Raw genomic sequence first — 20,158 nt, 5'->3', positions numbered from 1 at the left:
TTATAAAATTATGTTTTCATAGTCAGTTGTTTATTAATATCTCATTTAGACTTAATCTGCTTATTTCTTGATGAAAGTAAAAACATTCTCTTCCTAATTCGTTTTTTTCCCACCTGTATTTTGTCAGGCCAGTGAACATGGTGGTAAGCTGTACTATTTGTATGGACCCTAGGTTACCCTTTCCCTTTGTTATCATACTATGTTGTATATATTAGTATGTATAGTATGTCGTATAACCTTAATTAGTGCTCCCGCTCACCTGATGTACCATGCCATACTGACGTTAATGGGAGAGGGAAGGGGTTTTAAGGTGTGGTCTTTACTCCCAAATGTCACTTAAATATAGCTTTCAAATGAAGAGAGACAATGATACATAAAGTAATCTGGGGGAAAAATGCAACTTTATGGACAATGGTGGATGGTTCTTAAAATAACCTTTGTGTTAGGGGGCTCTTAAAAGAGCAGTTTCACTCCACGGCATACTGCCATGGGACTTCACCTGCTGGCGATGAGAAGTAGGTGGTCAGCTTCTCCCTCACCTGGAGTGCCTGTCTGGGGGCGTTGTTGGCACCTGCGTTGGTGACATCAGGTAGGTGACCATTTGGCGTGCCCAACTCCACCCGGAGCGGATCCTGGAATGACCTCTGCAGGTAGTTATAGAGAACACGTGTGGCCTCCTCGCAGGCATCGACATTTGAGGGGCTGAGACCAAGCACTCTCCAATACATTCTCCACCGGGCTGCCAGAATCCCAAAGGCGCATTCAACAACTAACCTTGCCCTGGACAATCGTTTGTTAAAGATCCTTACAGGCTTTGGCAATGGCAGTTGGCGTCCAGCGTAGGGCCTCATGAGGTTGGGTCTTAAAGGGAAGGCCTCGTTGCCGACGAAGATGTGGGGAACAGGTCCCAGGTCTTCAGCTCCAGGAAGTGATGCAGGTGGTGGAATCTCCAGGGCGCCATCCTGAAGTGCCTGGCCGAAGGCAGAGTCCCGGAGGGTCCCGCCATCACTTCCCTTGCAGTAAGCACCAACAACACGGAAACAGTAGATGGCATCTACTACAGCCAAGAGTACAACTGAATATGTACCCTTGTAGTTGTAGAATTGTGAACCTGAGCACGGTGGAGCCTGGATTACTACATGTTTCCCGTCAATGGAGCCAAGACAGTTGGGGAAATTCCACCTCTCCATTCCTCCTTGGGGACAGGCATGTATTCTCACCAACCAGACAGTCCCAAATGGCTTGTGCCACAGAGGGGACAATGCCTGCCACCGTGGACCGTCCAACTCGGAAGCTGAATCCAATGGTCCTGTAGGAGTCCCCTGTCGCCAAGAATCTGAAATATAATTCAAAATAATTATCAATATTGCGTGTAACTTGAATTCCACCCACATACTATATCTACTCATATATCTATCTCATTACAGTTTATTATATTGTAATACTCATCAACCATCATTAACAATGCCTTGAAACACTACAATTCAGTCTATGACTATATCAATAAACTGTAGCCCAGGCCAACTCTACTCTTAGAAAGAATGGTACTATCGACTTAAAAGGGTTCTCCGGCTGTCCCCATAGGAGATCCCTTTTTGGTTCCAAGTAATACCCCTTTTGGTTCCATGTAGAACCCTATTGGGTTCCATGTATAACATTTTCCCCAAAGGGTTATACCTGGAACCAAAAAAGGTTATCCTATGGGGAAAGCAGAAGGGCACTTTTGGAACCTTTTTCTCTAAGAGTGTATGTGAGTCCAATAAGAATGTAATGAATGACTAACTGTCTTGAACAACAATGGGTCCTGGAGAAGACTAGCCTACCTTCATCAGGGCAGAAGCCACCTCAACTTTCTTTTCATTTGGTAACATTGCATAATTAAAAAAGGATTATAAACCAACGTTGGGAAAAGTTATAGTCCTAATGAACATTATGTAAAAGTTATGTAAATCGAACGTATGCACCACACAGAACGCCCAGCAACTGCCTCTGCAACGCAATGCTGCAAGGCAAAACGCAGCGTTCCATTGGAAATGAATGTACTTCTGGTGTATCGAAACGCAATGGCACAGTCGGTGTGTTCGAAGGACAGAGCAGTGAAAGACTGCCCCCTACGTCGAGGATCACAACGTTTGGAATGTGGAATTAGATAGCTACGGTGCACCCGATTTGAGAATCGTTTTTTATTTTTACTTTGAGCAAAAATATTTTCGAAATGTCGAATAAAAGTCCCAAATGACGAGAAGGATGTAATTGCAGACGGCAATTAGGGGCGTTTTCAGATTTAGGGTTTCTTGGTATCAAGTTTTTTTCTGCCATACATATACGTACTTACGGTTTACTTCCTTGTTATCCAATCCTCACGTTTTGCAGGCTGCATTTTCAATTACACATGTTGTAATGCAAAATGTAAAAATGCGTGAAAAGTTTGTCAAGAGTGCTGTAAAAACATGATTAAAGATTGTCACTTGGAACATTAATGACATAAGGTCTCAAAGCTGGAATTAAAAAGGCTCTTGTCAAGCTAAATATGTTTGGCATGCCAATGAGTGACAAGGACTTGTAAGGCATTATAGTAAAAACAGACTGGCACTCAGGCTAGCTTGATAATGTAACATAAACTAATATCATAAATATGCGATTGTACAATACATGTGTCATGACTTCTCTACTTCAGTTTGAACTCTGGCAATTTAACATGAGCTCTGTATCTGTCATTCTGTGTTTGTCTGTGAAAGGAGACCTGCTATGTGAGAGGACTGCTGTTGTTGAAGTTTATAACTCGTATTGAAGGTTATAACTCCTATTTCAGCTTCAGTCGTGGACGCAGCAGTTGGGATCATTCATTACTTTCCAAAGTGTTGATCTTCAGGATCATGCAAACCCAGATTCAGTCGTTTTCATCCACGGTTGCCGGGTCTAGCAAACATTTCTAGACCAATGACGATTCATAACCAGCCAACAAGGCCTGAAAACTAATCAAATCAAATCAAAACTAAAACTTTTTGCAGCAAGGGGGGAGTTGCCACATTTAGCCAATAAACCATTTTTCCATAACAGTATCAACCGAATTAAGGAATTCGTTTTTCCATCAAATTAATAATTATTGTGAGCTAATGTGACTAATAAACTAATTTGAATATGTTACAAGAAAAAATATAATTCTCCTTTATTAAACTTTAAAAAACAAATGTTTACTACGTGCCAGATGTTAAGACGTTATAGATGGCCTATTTGGGAGATTGACTTGTCATTTCAATAGGCATAGGCTAGGCCTACTGACTAAAATCTGGGTTCATGATTGTAATTAAACTTTGCCATGGTTTGGTTAGCTAGATGCAGGTAGCCTATAGCCCCTCATAGGCCTACATCTAATTTCAGATAGACCACACAATAGCCTAGGCAAGATGTACGTTTAACGATTTAGCAGCTTGTTTAGTTCAAATTGACATTCAACAAGAATAGCGAAGCGATTTCGTGGTAAGAAGTGCTTTCGTTGCACAATAGCCTGCTGGAATAGGCTACAGAGGATGTTGTCGTAATTTAAATAACTAAATCAAATGTTAATAATATAGATATGAACTGAATAGGCCTATGCTTGTCAACAACAGCCAGTGTTTATTTAATATTTAACCTGTAGCCAAATCTGACTGTAACACTGAGTGGGGCAGCGGTCTAAGCTTCACTGCAGTCCCTGGTTCGAATCCAGGCTGCATCACATCCGGCCGTGATTGGGAGTCCCATAGGGTGGTACACAATTGGCCCAGCGTCGTCCGGGTTTGGCCGGCGTAGGCCGTCATTGTAAATAAGAATTTGTTCTTAACTGACTAGCCTAGTTAAATAAAGGTTATATAAAACACTTTTTTTTTTAAAGATCAATCTAATGCATTCTAACAACAGCTGATCAGCAATTGCGATAGAACTGTGACCATGATCACAATCGATAACTTCCAATTTCATTAACTAAACATCAGTGGTGTAAAGTACTTAAGTAAAAATACTTAACATTTTTTGGGGATCTGTACTTTACTATTTATATTTTTGCCAACTTTTACTTTTACTTTACTACATTCCTAAAGAAAATAATGTACTTTTTACTCCATACATCCTCCCAGACACCCAAAAGTACTCGTTACATTTTGACATGAAAATGGTCCAATTCACACACTTATCAAGAGAACATCCCTGGTCATCTCTACTGCCTCTGATCTGGCGGGCTCACTAAACACAATGCTTTGTTTGCAATTATGTGTTGGAGTGTGCCCCTGGCTATCCGTCAACAACAACAAAACTAGAAAATTGTGCTTAGTATAAGGACTTTAAAACGGTTTATACTTTTACTTTTGATAGTTAAGTACATTTTATCAATTCCATTTACTTTTGATACTTAAGTATATTTAATACCAAATACTTTTAGACTTATACTCAAATTGTATTTTACCGGGTGACTTTCACTTTTACTTGAGTCAATTTCTATTAAGGTATCTTTACTTTTACTCAAATATGACAATTTAATACTTTTTCCACCACTGCTAAACATGCCCATTAATAATTGCATAATATCACAACACTACAACAACAACAAACTGAAGTTATAGGCAATTTATTAAATCAGTTTGCAAGCTCCAGGTAGTCAACACAAGTGTGGCACAAATTGATTTGCAATGGCTCCAGTGATATCGTCATTTCAACATATTTTTTGTATAAAATGGTAGGCAACAGTAGCCTGCATAGGCATAGAAATTAACAGGCTAGTTGATGGCCAACAGATGCAAATGTATCATTCTCCACATTTATTGTATAACATGGTAGGCTACAGTAGCCTACTTAGGCATAGAAATTAACAAGCTCTAGATGACGATCAGATCAAATTGTATGATCAATTTATGCAGAAATCCAAGTATTTCCAAAGGGTTCACATACTTTATCTTGCCACTGTACACACTCATAAAATGTACCTTCTTAATTGGTTTATTAAATAGGAGTTGATACTTACTGCAAAGACAGTGCCACCCCATTTGCAGCAGAGGAGGGCCTGACCGGCCTGCTGACCACCAACCACAAGATGACCGTTGAATGCTATGGAGACCAGGGAGAGTTCTCCAGTGAGGAGCAGCATGTCCTGGACAATGAGGGAAGGGCTGTTCTCACACAGCACAGGGGAGAAAAAATACTTTTATCATATGATTTGTCCCATGACTTTCTATATTTTAAGAAATATTGTAATGGAAAGTTTCAATTGCTTACTTGTTGTTGTACTGAAAAGCCATCATGTGTTTCTCATGTGATCTGAGTGTTTCTTTCTGTGTGTGCCCACTTGCTTTTTCACAGGTGTGAAGACTGACATGAAACAGTTATGGTTATCCCACGAGCTGACCCAGAAAAGCCTGAATGGAAACTGTTCGAACTTCAGTTTTACAAGCTGCTTCAGTATCGGGCTGAAGCCATTTTGGAAGCTGGGAGGTGAGTAGGCCATATGCAGGGGGACTTGGGTTGGGTGCAAGGACCCACTACCAGTATCTCAGGAGGCTGGGGAGACCTGAGAGTACCTGAATCCACTGAGAGCAGGGACAAGCTCTGGAAAGAAGAGGACGTTAGCAGGAGTCATTTGTCCCAAAATGAGTAAGACACTAAAGGCTGGCCCAAAGCCTCAAGGCAGCCTGTTAGCCTTTTTCAAGCCCAAATCCACACTTGTGACCCCAACCACGGAACCCCCAGGGAGTTCAAGTGAAAGGGGTCAGTGTCAAATCAAATCAAATGTTATTGGTCACATACACATGGTTAGCAGATTTTAATGTGAGTGTAGGGAAATGCTTGTCCTTCTAGTTCCGACCATGCAGTAATATCTAACAAGTAATCTAACAATTTCACAACAACTACCTTATACACACAAGTGTAAAGGAATGAATAAGAATATGTACATATAAATATATGGATTGCCGAACGGCATAGGCAAGATGCAGCAGATGGTATACAGTACAGTATATACATATGAGATTAGTAATGTAGGGTATGTAAACATTATATAAAGTGGCATTTTTTAAGTGACTAGTGATACATTTATTACATCCAATTTGTAATTATTAAAGTGGCTTGAGATTTGAGTCAGTAGGTTGGCAGCAGCCACGCAATGTTAGTGATGGCTGTTTAACAGTCTGATGGCCTTGAGATAGAAGCTGTTTTTCAGTCTCTCGGTCCCAGCTTTGATGCACCTGTACTGACCTCGCCTTCTGGATAGTGGGGTGAACAGGCAGTGGCTCGGGTGGTTGTTGTCCTTGATGATCTTTTTGGCCTTCCTGTGACATCGGGTGTTGTAGTAGTCAAAAGCAGGAGAAAGAGGAGGCCCGACTTCAGATTCTACTGTAGACCCCACATGTTCCAAGAAGATGTCACTGGGGGGGTTCTGGAAGACAGTCCTGCGTGGGTCGTCCCTATCGCCCCCCTGTGAGGTACATGGGGAACTCCGTTTACGCCGCGCAGTCAAGGCGGGGCCAAACTTTGGCAGACAGTTCTTTGTTTGTAACCGCCCTCAGGGCCATGCATCCAGTCCTGTGGCTTGCTGTAGCTTCTTTTCCTGGGTGGATAATAAAGGAAAATAATGACTATGGTCTAGCAACACACGGACATTTCCCCCATGTAGTGTTTTATATGTGTTATCAATCTGCGATATGGATTTATTAGTAAAATAAAGACACCTGTTTTTCTAAATTGTCAGCATTCTACTGTCTCATACTTCTATAACATATTTCACATGATCACGTTCAGAGGCTGCCTTCTCACCAAATGGCAAGCATCCCAAAGCTTACGGTTGGTGTTGTGTAATCAAATGACAGTGGATGCTAAACTCCAACACAGAGTGATCTGTTGCTCTTCATCAATAATGCAAAATGAGCATGAATAGATGGAGTGTTTATCATCAGAAAACAGACTGTTGTCAATTGAATAATACTCCTGTATTCATTGTGCGCTGCTGTGCTGCCTTTAGTCACACTATATGGCATCAGGACTAAAGTATGATCATATAGCAAAATCACCCAAGTATTTTAACAATTGTCTCAATGTAATTTCTCATTCTGTAGAGCCCAAATATGGAGTTGGGTATGCTAAGGTTTCATATACCTCCTATGCTTACTAAGAATTTTTACATATACATTTAGCTGTGCATGTCAAGCGCTGAGGAAGCTGTTGCGCAAACTTTACACGGAACCCAAACCGGCTGCGCGCGTGCGCCATCGTGCGCTATCGTGCATAAATTTATTTTGCCCCCCCACACCAAACGCGCTCACGACACGCAGGTTAAAATATCAAAACAAACTCTGAACCAATGACATTAATTTGGGGACAGGTCGAAAAGCATTAAACATGTATGGCAATTTAGCTAGTTAGCTTGCACTTGCTAGCTAATGTTAATTTGTCCTATTTAGCTAGCTTGCTGTTCCCTGCTAATTTGTCCTGGGATATAAACATTGAGTTGTTATTTTACCTGAAATACACAAGGACCTCTACTCCGACAATTAATCCACACATAAAACGGCCAACCGAATCATTTCTAGTCATCTCGCCTCCCAGGCCTTTTCATCTTTGAATTTATATGGTGATCCATCTAAACTTTCATTGTATTACCACGACAACCGGCAACAAAGTTCGTCTTTCAATCACATGGGTATAACTAATGAAGATGGCAGTGGGTACCTGCTTCTATAAACCAATGAGGAGATGACTTTTAGCGAGATCTGCGTCAGAAATAGGAACGACTTCTATTTTAGCCCTTGGCGTTGCAGACGCTCCTTGGTGCGCGAGCAGTGTGGGTGCAATAATTGAATAATGTAATGACCCTGGGGTTTAAAAGCGTGGAAATCGACTCTGCCGCACGAGTATGCTTTTGCGGTACAGTCGATAGCGCACCGGACCTCGGGCTAGAAGGTCGAGGGTTCGAGACCTGCTCCCTGCTGTTTCATTAGAATAACATGGATTTCTAAATGTATTTTGCGACGCTCGCTCGTGTCCGGTCTGGTCAGCATGTTAGTCCCCATGTTCTTTATATTTCCCCTATTTGATTTACGACACAAACAGTGCTGATTGATGGCAGTAGTTTCCAAAAAACTTGTTCAGCCTTGCTATGGAAGTTTTAGTGAGATAGCCGAACATTCTTTTTTTTTTTTGTCTAATGACAACTTTATTCTCAGATCAATGTGGGCACAGAGCTTCAGTGTCTTGTAGTAGAGAATTTGAAAACCTTCTGTAGATAATAGTTTTGCCTCCTGAGTGAACATTCCCCTATTACGTACTCCTCATAGTGATGATCTGTTGATTGTGCTAAGGAACAGATCACGTCAAGTGTAGGTACTGGGAGTGGCTAAGTGCAAGTATCTGCTTCTACTCCCGCGCATTTTCTCCCCACCGCTTCTACTTTATATCTTCTCATGCAGTTCCAAAGAGGACTCCCTCCCTGTTTTACCGGCATCATTTGAAACATGACGACCAGATGCATTACCTGCAACTGAAGCATTTACAGTATATTGGCCATCCTTCCTTGGTGGGTCCTGACCTTTCTGCTTTTGAGGAGACCTGTCTGTTACAGACCAGTAGAGAGGTGAGTACAAGGACATATCCTGCTGTCTACTATCTGACACCAATCCGCCGTCTGCCATGTGGGTCATGAAACGTACAGTACTTTTGCTTTTGAAAGGAGCGATAGTAACAACATTAAAAGTAAGGTTAAAAGTAAGACGACATTTTCACTGTAAACTTAGTGTTGAGATTAATTTAAGTAAAATTGAATACATTTTAATTAATTCTATATCTCACATGGTACATGTGTCTTCTTTTTTTAAGCCCATAACCATGTGTGTGAGGTGTATACTTCTGTTTCTAAGTAGATTTGTTTAAGATTACCAAGAAACACTCGGTGTGACCCTAATTTAGCTCACTGCAGTAAAATTAAGAAATACAGTGGTGACGTCAGTCAAATTTCAGAAGGATAATTTACAATTGTCAAATACTACAAGGACATAATGTACTGACGTTTCAGTCAATGGAAACGTCATCTTTTTGTGTTCGCGGTAGCTGTGACCTTCTTCCTTTGTGTCATGGTAGATAAAGTAAATGTAGATGTTGGTTGGGGGGGTGCATTCCGAACTCGTGCACTGCATTCGGAAAGTTTTAAGACCCCTTGACTTATTACACATTTTGTTACTTTACAGCCTTATTCTAAAATGGATTAAATAAATAAAAAATCCTCATCAATCTGAACACAATACCCCATAATGACAAAGCGAAAACAGGTTTTTAGAAATTCTTGCAAATGTATTAAACATAGAAATACCATATTTACATAAGTAGTTTGCTATGAGACTCGAAAGGCTCAGGTGCATCCTGTTTCCATTGATCATCTTTGAGAATCTTCCCAAATACAGGTGTGCCAAGCTTGTAGCGTCATACCCAAGTCAACTAAAGGCTGTAATCGCTGCCAAAGGTGCTTCAACAAAGTACTGAGTAAAGGTTCTGATACTTATGTAAATGTGATATTTCAGTTTGAGTTTTTTATACATTTGCAAAAATTGATTTAAAAAAACAAGTTTTCGCTTTGTCATTATGGGGTATTGTGTGTAGATTGATGAGGAAAAACAACAATTTAATTCATTTTAGAATAAGGCTGTAACGTAACAAAATGTTGAAAAATTCAAGGGGTCTGAATACTTTCTGAATGCACTGTATCTAACTGACTTAGTTTGAACTTTGTTAACCACCCAGAAAATAGACATGATCAAACCCATTTTGAACAACTAGTGGCCTACATTTTGTATGTCTTTTACCACACATATTTCTGAGTGTAAACATTAGGCTCAATGAGAGTTGGAATTCTCCCAAGCAGAACCCAATGATTGTTTGACAATTTCCTATTTATTCTGTGCAACGCTGCCTGTCTCTGTCTATGGTGACCTAACTGGGGTCCATCTGTGTACAGGCACATGCTAAAGTTTTAGCGTTTGGAATGTTTACAGTCTTAAAGCAGAGGCACATGCAGGTAACCCTAAATAAAGCACTTACCTCCTAAGCTAATTAAGGTGCTGTGGCCTTGAATCGAGTAGGATGCAACTCTCTCGCTGATCCTGTCTACCCAGAATACCTCAATGGCAATGTTAAATAGCCACCCCTAACTACTAATTTTGATAGTCTTACTATGGAGATAAAGAGATGGCTACCCATTATTGTACTGTACTGTTAGCTTCCACGTTGTTTCATAGTTTAGGACCATAAATATGAAAAACATACAGAATGTTTTGCTCACGTCCATCAAGTTAAACATGATCTCTTGAATGTAGACATGTAGCTACCACTAGATTCCATTCACAACCAGACTGTATCTCAACATTATTTGACCGACAGGTTTAACAAAGGGTTAAATAGGGGAGGTGTGTTATCAGACTCCTCTCTCTCTCTCTCTCTCTCTCTCTCTCTCTCTCTCTCTCTCTCTCTCTCTCTCTCTCTCTCTCTCTCTCTCTCTCTCTCTCTCTCTCTCTCTCTCTCTCTCTCTCTCTCTCTCTCTCTCTCTCTCTCTCTCTCTCTCTCTCTCTCTCTCAAGCATGTCCTAAGCTCTCTCTCTCCGTCTCCTTTACTCAGCCCAAGGAGCTTTAGAGAGGGGGAAAAGTCCTCAGTGGATATCAACAACACAGACAGTGGTGGATTCGAAAAAGATATCCATCCTAAAGGTAACAGAAGTTCCCCTCCACTATCTGGGTAAGTAGCTGTGTGAGTTGTAGTGTGTTGTAATAGTGTATGAGCTGTTGGAAGGGCAACTGGAAGTTGGAAGGGCAACTGTCAATAGAGGCAGTTTTGCATCAGACAAGGGCCATGTGGTGGGAGTCTGAAGCTCAGCGCTGCTAATGTGGTGGACTGGGAGGCTCATGACACACTGATGGTCAGTTCTACTCAGGTCTAAAAGTTGACTTAAAGGTTGAGGTAAAACTGGTAGTATCAGCCACTGTTTAATCAACGTTTCACTTAGACTATATGCTGTATGGTCATATTTTTGCAATAGCTATTTAGAGGAATAGGTTATGAGCTATGTAGGTTAAAGCAACTTTGTTTCATATGTGGTTGTTTTATAGTCCTTGGCTGATTTCAACCCAACGAAGTGTGGTGGCATGCTGTCTTTCCTGACCAAAACTCCTCTAAAACAGAACTGGTAGCAAACCAAGTGGTAGCAAACCAAGTGGTAGCAAACCAAGTGGTAGCAAACCAAGTGGTAGCAAACCAATTGGTAGCAAACCAACTGGTAGCAAACCAACTGGTAGCAAACCAACTGGTAGCAACCCAGTTCTGTCTAGTTATTCTCAATCACAAAACAATGCAAAGCATACTCTATATGACCCATAGTAAACTCACTGTTGACTTTTCCAATGAGTGTTGTATAGCTCATTAATAACAGCAACGTCAACAATATCAATGACAATAGCAAACCACCCAAATTTTAATGCTGAAATTACAAATTGACCAAAAGCCCCAAGAAACCTCTTAAGTAAACAATTGGTTCTAAGTGCCCATTCCCTTAGGTTAGACACTAGAGACCACGCCAGCGCCTTGTTTGTTATGTTATTGGTTGGTCATTGTGGTTCCTGGGTAGTGAAACATTTGGCTTTAGGAAACTGGTATGCACCAGAATAGCTCATGGGGTTGTCTTTTCACAGCAGCCTATACATATATTACTACTGTTGAACCACAGCCAGTAACGTGCTCTGTTAGGGATTTTTCAACGATTAGTAAGGAGTATAGAAAGACAAATGAGATTCATGCGAAGTGCCTTAGCAGTCAGTCCCCAGGGGTTTGCAGTCAGAGGGCAGCTTGACCCTCAGAGAGAGAAGAGAGTTTCGAGTTTATGGTGTGTGTCTCAAATGGCACCCTATTCCCGACATTGTGCACTACTTTTACCAGAGCCATATGGGACCTGGTTAAGTATAGTGCACTATAGGGAATAGGGTCCCGTTTGGGATGCAGCCTAGCGGACCCATGACACAGTGGCACTGAGACTAGGGAGTGTGAACTGGGAACACAGAAACTACTCTCCATGTTTGCTTTGTGTTGCCCATAGAAGATTAGCACAACATTAAGTCCTTAGACAACATTTGTTATTTAAAGCCTTTCCTGGCAAATAAGATTCAAATAGCTTTACATTTCCCCCCCATGCTTCAACAGTATTTCCCTTTATCCTGGCAATTGGGTTTTAAATATTGTGGACCCGCATTGGTTAATTAAGACCATGTGTTTGGTAGTCCTGCTGTAGGTCAACACTCTGAGAGTGGCCCTTTATGCAGCCTTGATTACATTTCTGGATTAAAAGTCTCTTAAGGTCACACAGAGCACAACGCTGTATTATAGAGGAGAACATAAGGTTATACAGATTACGCTAAAATCAATAACACAAATCATGTTTTGCCTTTTTTCAAGTATTTTTGATATACGTTGTGCATTGTGTTCTCAGTCCAGCGTTTCTCTCCAATCCCAGTGGCCTTTCCTTTACCTAGTCATGTGAAGCCTAGAGACTGCATTCATAGTCAGGAGAGTTTAGGCTAACTCCAGTGTCATCGTGACTTTATTCATGTCATTAGGTCTGTCCTGAGGTCAGCTGTTGTAGTCATCTCATTACACCAGTACCATGCTTTCCACATTACATCTCTGCTTTCCACAACAGGCTTTCTGTCTGGACAACCCATCAAACGTCTTGTATATTCTAAGAGCCAAATATAGACTGTCAGACAGTTATCCTTCAGGAGTATGTTTAACAAAGTATAGTCCTATCTTATTTAACTTTTAAAGAACACATGGCGTTTAACATGACCTTAATTAGAAATAGTCTAGTGGTTGATGGCACCATGTGTAATCATCAGCATCAGAGTAATGTCTTTAGGACCCCCTTCTAATATTACCGAAGAACAATCTGAGGCCGAATTTAAACTTCAACTTAGAGCTCTTTATTTCCATAGGTTGCATTTGAGACTTGGCTTAGTCCACAGGATCTTCATCCCCAGCACAGCCATGGATGTTGGGAGAGGTATGGAGCTCCAAAAGATGAATGGGCAACATAGCAGGGACCTTGGTCCAGATAAGCTCAATTTAGAAGATGGGTGAGTCTCTTGCTTCACCAGATACCCTAACACATCAACAGGCTACCTGTCTGCATTTCGTTACTCAATGCTAACGGACGGGTAATGAATATGTGATTTTGCTACCCGTTGATCTTTGTATACGTGAGTTGTGTCACAGTGGTACCACGGCTTTCTTGTTTCTACATGTGTTTATTTTTTCTCTAGGTTTGACGGGCTGGAGTTCATGGCAGAGCGGGATGAGTTCCTGCCAGGGAAGAACCCAGGAATAAAGGCACCTCAGTTCACTGATGTGAGTGCTCAGCCTTAGTTCAAAGGTCAAACGTGTGCGCATGAGAAATCAGTCTCTTGTTACTAGTTACTAATTACTAGTGTAATTACATTGTTACTACACAGGTATAAGAGCAAATGTAAACTAAAACTAGATGTTCTACAGTCCATTCTGTATGTGTGATTCTTTCCTTTCTTTCCGGACCATAGTTTGAGGGGAAGACGTCATTTGGAATGTCCGTCTTTAATCTCAGCAATGCCATCATGGGCAGTGGAATTCTGGGACTAGCGTACGCCATGTCAAACACTGGAATCGTCCTCTTCCTGTAAGTTACCATGCCAACACAACACAGGCCGCGCTAGTCCTCCTTCTTTGGCAATATCACTGTGGTTACTTAAGGCTTGACGTCACATGCAGCCCTACCATGACCTCGGATCAGACAGATCTGAGCTGAAAGGTGTGTGTGTGTGTGTGTGTGTGTGTGTGTGTGTGTGTGTGTGTGTGTGTGTGTGTGTGTGTGTGTGTGTGTGTGTGTGTGTGTGTGTGTGTGTGTGTGTGTGTGTGTGTGTGTATGCAGGCTATATACCCAATAGGGTTAAAGAATGACACTGGTTGGGATGACACTATGATAAATACACTATCCAGGCCCTACCAGACCCAGTGCTCGCCAGCAGATCCATCAAGGGAAACATTTGTTTGTTTTACAAGAAAACAGTAGGGCTATTATGGGTGTGACTTTCTGGCTATGTGTGTGTGTGTGTGTATGTTATTGAGAAGTCTGTTGACTGTATAACATGTTCACTTAATGACATAAACGCCCCCCTCTACTAGTCACATGCTTTTTAGATGGGTGGAGCCAAGGATGCACACACAAGGTGTGATCGAAGGATACGGTTTAGCCTGATCTGTGTCGTACAGCCGTGTCACCGTTTGTGTGTGTTCGCAGTCGCTTCCTGTGTCTGAGTATGTGGGCTGGCCTATCAGTGTGTGTATATTTGTGCTCACACACACACTGCTCTCCTAAATCAGATTTGGGGTTATAAATAGCTTGTAGTGATCAGATCAAAGGCAGGTCTGCCTGGATCAGTCCTGTGTGTCCATTGGGAAGGGGTGGACTGGCGGGCCAGTGAGCTGCGTCACAAACAAGTCACACTTGTGATGGCCATTCATATGGCCTAGGTGTACTGTAGCAGCGAGAGAAATTGTGTCAGCGACAGATTTACTGAGTCATTATCCTTAACTCCGGCCGTTAAGCTGTCTGGAACCGTGAGACTACTGAGGCATTGATGAGGCTGTGCCAAATGTACTACTGATATGTTGATTTAGCTAGTTAGTCTAATTACAGAGCTTTATCCTGTTACGAGATCAGTGTTATGATTAATGTGTGTTTTTGTTTCAGTATCCTGTTGCTATGCATTGCCATTTTGTCAGCCTATTCCATCCACCTCCTCCTGAGAAGTGCAGGAGTTGTAGGTAAGATGCTGGTATTTCACCAAGATACCTAGGTCTTTATTGAAACCAAGAACATTTGTAGTATAGCCTACTATTACTTAAGATGTCCAAGGAACTAGAGTACGTCGCTGAAAGGATGTTATGGTTCGCCTGAAAGCAACAACCACCGAGACAATATTAACACGCATGTGTGTGTGTTCTTTCAGGCATCCGTGCCTATGAGCAGCTAGGGCACCGTGCTTTTGGACAACCAGGCAAAGTGTTGGCTGGCTCCATCATCACCATGCACAACATTGGAGGTACAGTATATTATGTGACCGTCAAGCCATGGTTAGCTTATGTTATTATATGTAAGCCCCGTGAATGTACCAGCTTAAGTGCAAGTACAAGTGTCGTTGAAAATGCTTCCGTCATAGCGTGTGTGTAAAGGCGTTTTTGTTTTCCGTTTCCCGTAGCAATGTCCAGCTACCTATTCATTGTGAAGTCTGAGCTCCCTTTGGTCATGCAGGCCTTTCTGGGCCTGAAGGAAAATACTGGGTAAGTGTCTCTAGAGGGCAGTTGTTACTGTTATTTCATCACGTCGGCTATAAAACAGGGCCTTTTAAAGTGTTGTTTGATAGATTGACATGACAGTTGGCCTGTTCTTTGTTGTCTAATGTCCCTGCTGTCGGTCAGAGAGTGGTACTTGGATGGAAAGTACCTGATCATCATCGTAAGCGTCATCATCGTCTTTCCACTCTCACTCATGCGACATCTTGGTATGTTTCCTCGGTCACTCGTTTTTTTGCTCTCCGTTTTTTTTCATATTTGGTACTTCTTGTAACATGCTAGTAATGATAAGGATACGTGGACAGAGTTACATGGCTCTATTTAACACGCGGTATTCTTCATGACATCACAGGTTACCTTGGTTACACCAGTGGCTTCTCTCTCTCCTGTATGGTTTTCTTTCTCATCTCCGTGAGTCTTCTTTGCCATCAACCTTCTAACCAATCTCCCAACCAACTGAGCAATACATAGCCTGGTCCCAGATCTGTTTGTGCTGTCTTGCCAACTCCCATGGTTGTAATGGTCAACGACCATACAAGTTGGCTATACAGCACAAACAGACCCGGGACCAGGCTAGTCAGTGCGTCAGTGCTTGACTAAACAGTCAGTTGGTCCCTCCCACTAGGTGATCTATAAGAAATTCAATATCCCGTGTCCACTGGAGAAGATAACCAGTCATGATAACCACTTAGGGTCCGTCCTGGGGGAGAGTCATGATAACCACTCATTCGTCTCCTCTGATGTGGACTTCTGTGAAGCACAGTCCTTCACCATCAACATGAAGGTCAGAGAGGAAAACTAGTTTCAAATGAAATTAGATGGAGTTTGGAGTTGGAGTTAAAGACTTGTTGTGGCAATATGTGTTTATTATACTCCAATGAGCTTCAAGTTCTGTTTGTAGTTTTTAACCATTTAATTCCTAGTCTGTTTTGTTTTCAGACAGCATATACCATCCCCATCCTGGCTTTCGCTTTTGTCTGCCATCCTGAGGTGCTTCCCATCTACACAGAGCTACGAGAGTAAGACATGACTTGACACAATTCCTATTAAAGATGCAACACATATCCACATGGTTCACACACATACAGTTACTGCCAAATTCAGCTACTAATTGATTTCTGTCTGTGCACTTTGACCTTAGCGCCACCAAGAAACGCATGCAGACGGTTGCCAACATCTCTGTTCTGGCCATGTTCGTCATGTACGGGCTAACCGCTATCTTCGGTTACCTCACCTTCTTTGGTAAGACACTGCTCCTGAGGCAATGAGAATTTTGAAGTACTTATTATGTTCAGACTGTTCACTCATCTTGTTACCGTGTTGCTACCATTTTGAGAAGTCAGGAATTGGAGAACTGGTAAATGAACTTCTCTTCATGTTTAAGACCTTTTTAAGGCATCTGTGTCTGGAAGTATAATTACCATTCTCGGTTTCTCTGTGTTTTAGGTGGAGTAGATTCCGAGCTCCTTCATACATACATTAAAGTGGACCCCTTGGACACACTGATCCTGTGTGTGCGTATGGCTGTCCTGGTTGCTGTTACCCTTACTGTTCCTGTGGTACTCTTTCCGGTGAGACTCAAATCTATCTTGTAGCCCTGAACAGTATCAGTGCTGGCTTGTGTTTATGTATTTTCATATTGGCTTGATGGGCCCAGTACCGTAATTGCTGGACTATTAAGCGCACCTGAATATAAGCCGCAACCACTGAATTTAAAAAAAATATGTATTTTGTACATAAATAAGCCGCACATGTCTATAAGCCGCAGGTGCCTACCGGTACATTGAAACAAATGAACTTTACACAGCCTTTAAACGAAACACGGCTTGTAACAAAAATAAATAGGCTTTTAAACGGAACACGGCTTGTAACAAAAATAAATAGGCTTTAACGAAACACGGCTTGTAACAAAAATTAAAAAAAATAGCAGTAAACAGTAGCCTACCAAGAAAGTCATTGGTCACTATCTTCCTCCTCCTGTGCACTGAAACCACTGAAGTCATCTCCTTCGGTGTCGGAGTTGAATAGCATCAGAATTGCTTCATCCGATGTTGGATCGTTTTCATTGTCGCTCTCGTCACTTTCATCCGGAGGCAAATTCCCCGCTGAGCTCATGCTGCCCTCTTCAACACGCAGCAGTCCAGCCTTTCGAAACCCGTTGATGATAGTGGATCTTTTGACAATGCTCCACGCTGTCAGGACCCACTGGCATGATGGGAAGTTTGAGTGCGCTCGATTTACGTCACATTATGTGACGGTGCTCAGTTTTTTGGCGGCATGAATCTTGTGAAAGCGGGAAAAATCCATAAATTAGCCGCGTCATTGTATAAGCCGCGAGGTTCAAAGCGTGGGAAAAAGTAGCGGCTTATAGTCCGGAAATTACGGTAATGTTACTTTAATTCCTCTTTATTCCAAAATAATCACTGAAGTTACTGCAGTATGAGGATAATTAAGCTCTTGACCCCGCAGACCCCCCTGCTAGGTCACTAATTGGCTAACAGGTTTCAAGAACGTATTTGACCTGCTTCTGCTGAGACATAGTCTGCGTAACAAATGGACACAGCCATGGTGTGTGATACAGGCCTGGTGACACCTCTCTGCCCCCCCCCCCCCCCCCCCCCCCCCGCAGATCCGCAGGGCCCTGCTGCAGCTGCTGTTCCCTGAGAAGCCCTTCCACTGGGCTCACCACATCTCCATCGCCGTGTGTCTCCTCATCATCGTCAACCTATTGGTCATCTTCGTGCCCACCATTCGAGACATCTTCGGCATCATTGGTAAGTGTGCAGAGACGGAGACATGTAAAATGACTGGTTGTGGTTTCAGTGCAAACCTAGTTAAGATTCACAGACCATTGTTATCCAAAGTAGAAACTAAAATGAGTACTACTTTAATGGCCTCTCGTAGTTTTGTTACTATTGAAAATGTTAACATTCGGCCTCTCCCTTCCCTCCTCTTCACCCCTGCATTCCTCCCACCCTCCTTTCCTCCACCTTTTCCCCTTCCCACCCTAGGAGCAACCTCTGCACCCAGCCTGATCTTCATCCTCCCGGGAATCTTCTACATCAGGATTGTTCCTGAAGAAACAGAGCCTTTAAAATCCATACCAAAGATTATGGTAAAACCTCAATCTGTTGTCTCATCTTGTTTAGCGATGTAGCAGTAAATAGTCTTCAGCAATTACAGTCAAGCTTATTAATCAATGTCTGAGAATTTGTTCTCATCTCTCTCTTTTTGCCTCGCTCTCTCTGCAGGCCGCCTGTTTTGCAGCGTTAGGCTTCGTCTTCATGGTGATGAGTACGTCATTCATCATCCTTGATTGGGTGTCCGGAGAGTCACGGAGTGGAGGCGGGCACTAGCAAGAGACCATAACAAACAGTAATACCAGCAAAATGCCAACCAAATCTATCCCAAACATCAAATTCCCCACGACGTGCACATTATTTAACCATAGCCAAATGAGAGGGCCTTGGCTGGACATGGAAAAGAATATATCATAAAAATTCCCCCACAAGATGGCATTATGTTCTATGTGGTGGTAGGTCTTATACGGGGTGGGAAACAGAAGCAGCAACAACTCTGAGGTGACAAACATTGTGGTTTGCTTTCAGTATGTTGTTTTGAGGCACTAATAAAGTTGTCGCAGAGACAACAGGTTCTGAGGGTAATGATAGCATGTGTTAGAAGTATACCAATGGCTTCATCATTTACCCTCCTTATCTACCTCCCTTGAATTTTCAATTAGATATTTTGACACAGAAATGAAATGGATCTATTATTATTTTTCTCTTTGTGGGAAGTTTTTATTTTCTAACAAGATTGTACAGTATGTTATGTCATTTTCTCTGTGATTGTCATTTTTAAATCAAGGAATATGTGTTATTTTTAATCAAATCCAGAATTTGTACAGTGTTTTTGCCCTATGCCCATACATATTGCTAGGTGTATTGACTCTAGAGTATCCTAAGGTTTGATCCTTCCTGTTAGTTTTTTTCTATGGTACCAAGCTCATGTTAGCATAACACAGTCAGACATTTTCCTATAAGTGCAGCTATCAGCCGTGATAATTACAGAAGGGATGACCCTCCCAATTCTTCACGACTGATTGGTTTAAAAACGTTTATGTGAACTTTATATTATATCCAGCAACTTAAATGGATATTTCAAACTTTTATATATATATATTTTTTTATCTGTCATGTGGTACATACCAAAAGATATATCAAATATAGTCTAGTCAACATGGAATGCAAATGATTAGGGGCAGAGAAGGCTGTTTGTGTGATCGTACAAACAAATGTCCACTCAACACAAACTCAATACTGACCTCCGTGTCGCTAGTCAGTCAGAGAGCAGAAGTAGTATGATGTCATCTGCTATCATTGGACTTGGCTTTTCTGAGTAAGTCTGAGAAATTCCGAATAGGGGAGTCCTGTATAAAGATGTGATCAAGTGAACTTTTTAAGAGAGCATGGAGACTGTCTTTATTTGGTCTTTTAAAAATTAAGTTATTTGTCCAATAAGGTTGAATGTAATTAAATGTTTTGAATCTGGTTTGTTCTCTTTTGTAATATCTGTCACGTTAATGTGTGGTCTAACTAGAGTAAACTGAGTGCCTGAGAAGAGTTTGACATTTTAAGAAAATAAACAATGACTAACTAAAACTTAAAAGAGACTTCTTAGTTAGACCACGAAATAGAAGCAACGCCATTCAACCGTGATCATCATCATGGGCTAGATAAAAGGGGGACTGTAATTGTCCATTTCCTGCTTTGAGTCTTTGTGT

General features: G+C 41.7%; 2 protein-coding genes across 3 annotated transcripts; both read left to right on the top strand.

Moving 5' to 3' along the window:
- Positions 1-2,063: 2,063 nt before the first annotated feature.
- LOC129861432 (DNA-(apurinic or apyrimidinic site) endonuclease 2-like) lies at positions 2,064-6,708 on the top strand. Its single transcript, XM_055932816.1, has 5 exons — positions 2,064-2,130; positions 4,983-5,290; positions 5,345-5,463; positions 5,518-5,593; positions 6,321-6,708. Exons 1-5 carry the CDS (start codon positions 2,064-2,066, stop codon positions 6,597-6,599), a joined length of 849 nt encoding a protein of 282 aa, XP_055788791.1. The 3' UTR covers positions 6,600-6,708.
- A 1,807-nt stretch (positions 6,709-8,515) lies between these two features.
- LOC129860787 (sodium-coupled neutral amino acid transporter 3-like) lies at positions 8,516-19,925 on the top strand. Of its 2 annotated transcripts, XM_055931525.1 has the most exons (17): positions 8,516-8,593; positions 10,624-10,740; positions 12,984-13,124; positions 13,311-13,395; positions 13,584-13,699; positions 14,774-14,847; positions 15,033-15,125; positions 15,282-15,363; positions 15,502-15,584; positions 15,728-15,786; positions 16,001-16,159; positions 16,315-16,394; positions 16,517-16,617; positions 16,822-16,946; positions 18,005-18,149; positions 18,387-18,490; positions 18,627-19,925. In XM_055931525.1, exons 3-17 carry the CDS (start codon positions 13,036-13,038, stop codon positions 18,729-18,731), a joined length of 1,500 nt encoding a protein of 499 aa, XP_055787500.1. In that variant the 5' UTR covers positions 8,516-8,593; positions 10,624-10,740; positions 12,984-13,035; the 3' UTR covers positions 18,732-19,925. The 2 variants fall into 2 exon arrangements, with proteins under 2 accessions (XP_055787500.1, XP_055787499.1); XM_055931524.1 differs by lacking the exon at positions 8,516-8,593 and having other exon boundaries at positions 10,625-10,712.
- Positions 19,926-20,158: the final 233 nt, after the last annotated feature.

Source organism: Salvelinus fontinalis, chromosome 8, assembly GCF_029448725.1.
Source record: "Salvelinus fontinalis isolate EN_2023a chromosome 8, ASM2944872v1, whole genome shotgun sequence".
Taxonomy (NCBI): domain Eukaryota; kingdom Metazoa; phylum Chordata; class Actinopteri; order Salmoniformes; family Salmonidae; genus Salvelinus; species Salvelinus fontinalis.
The sequence above is the reverse complement of the archived record's forward strand: the minus strand, read 5'-3'. Positions and strand labels throughout refer to the sequence as shown.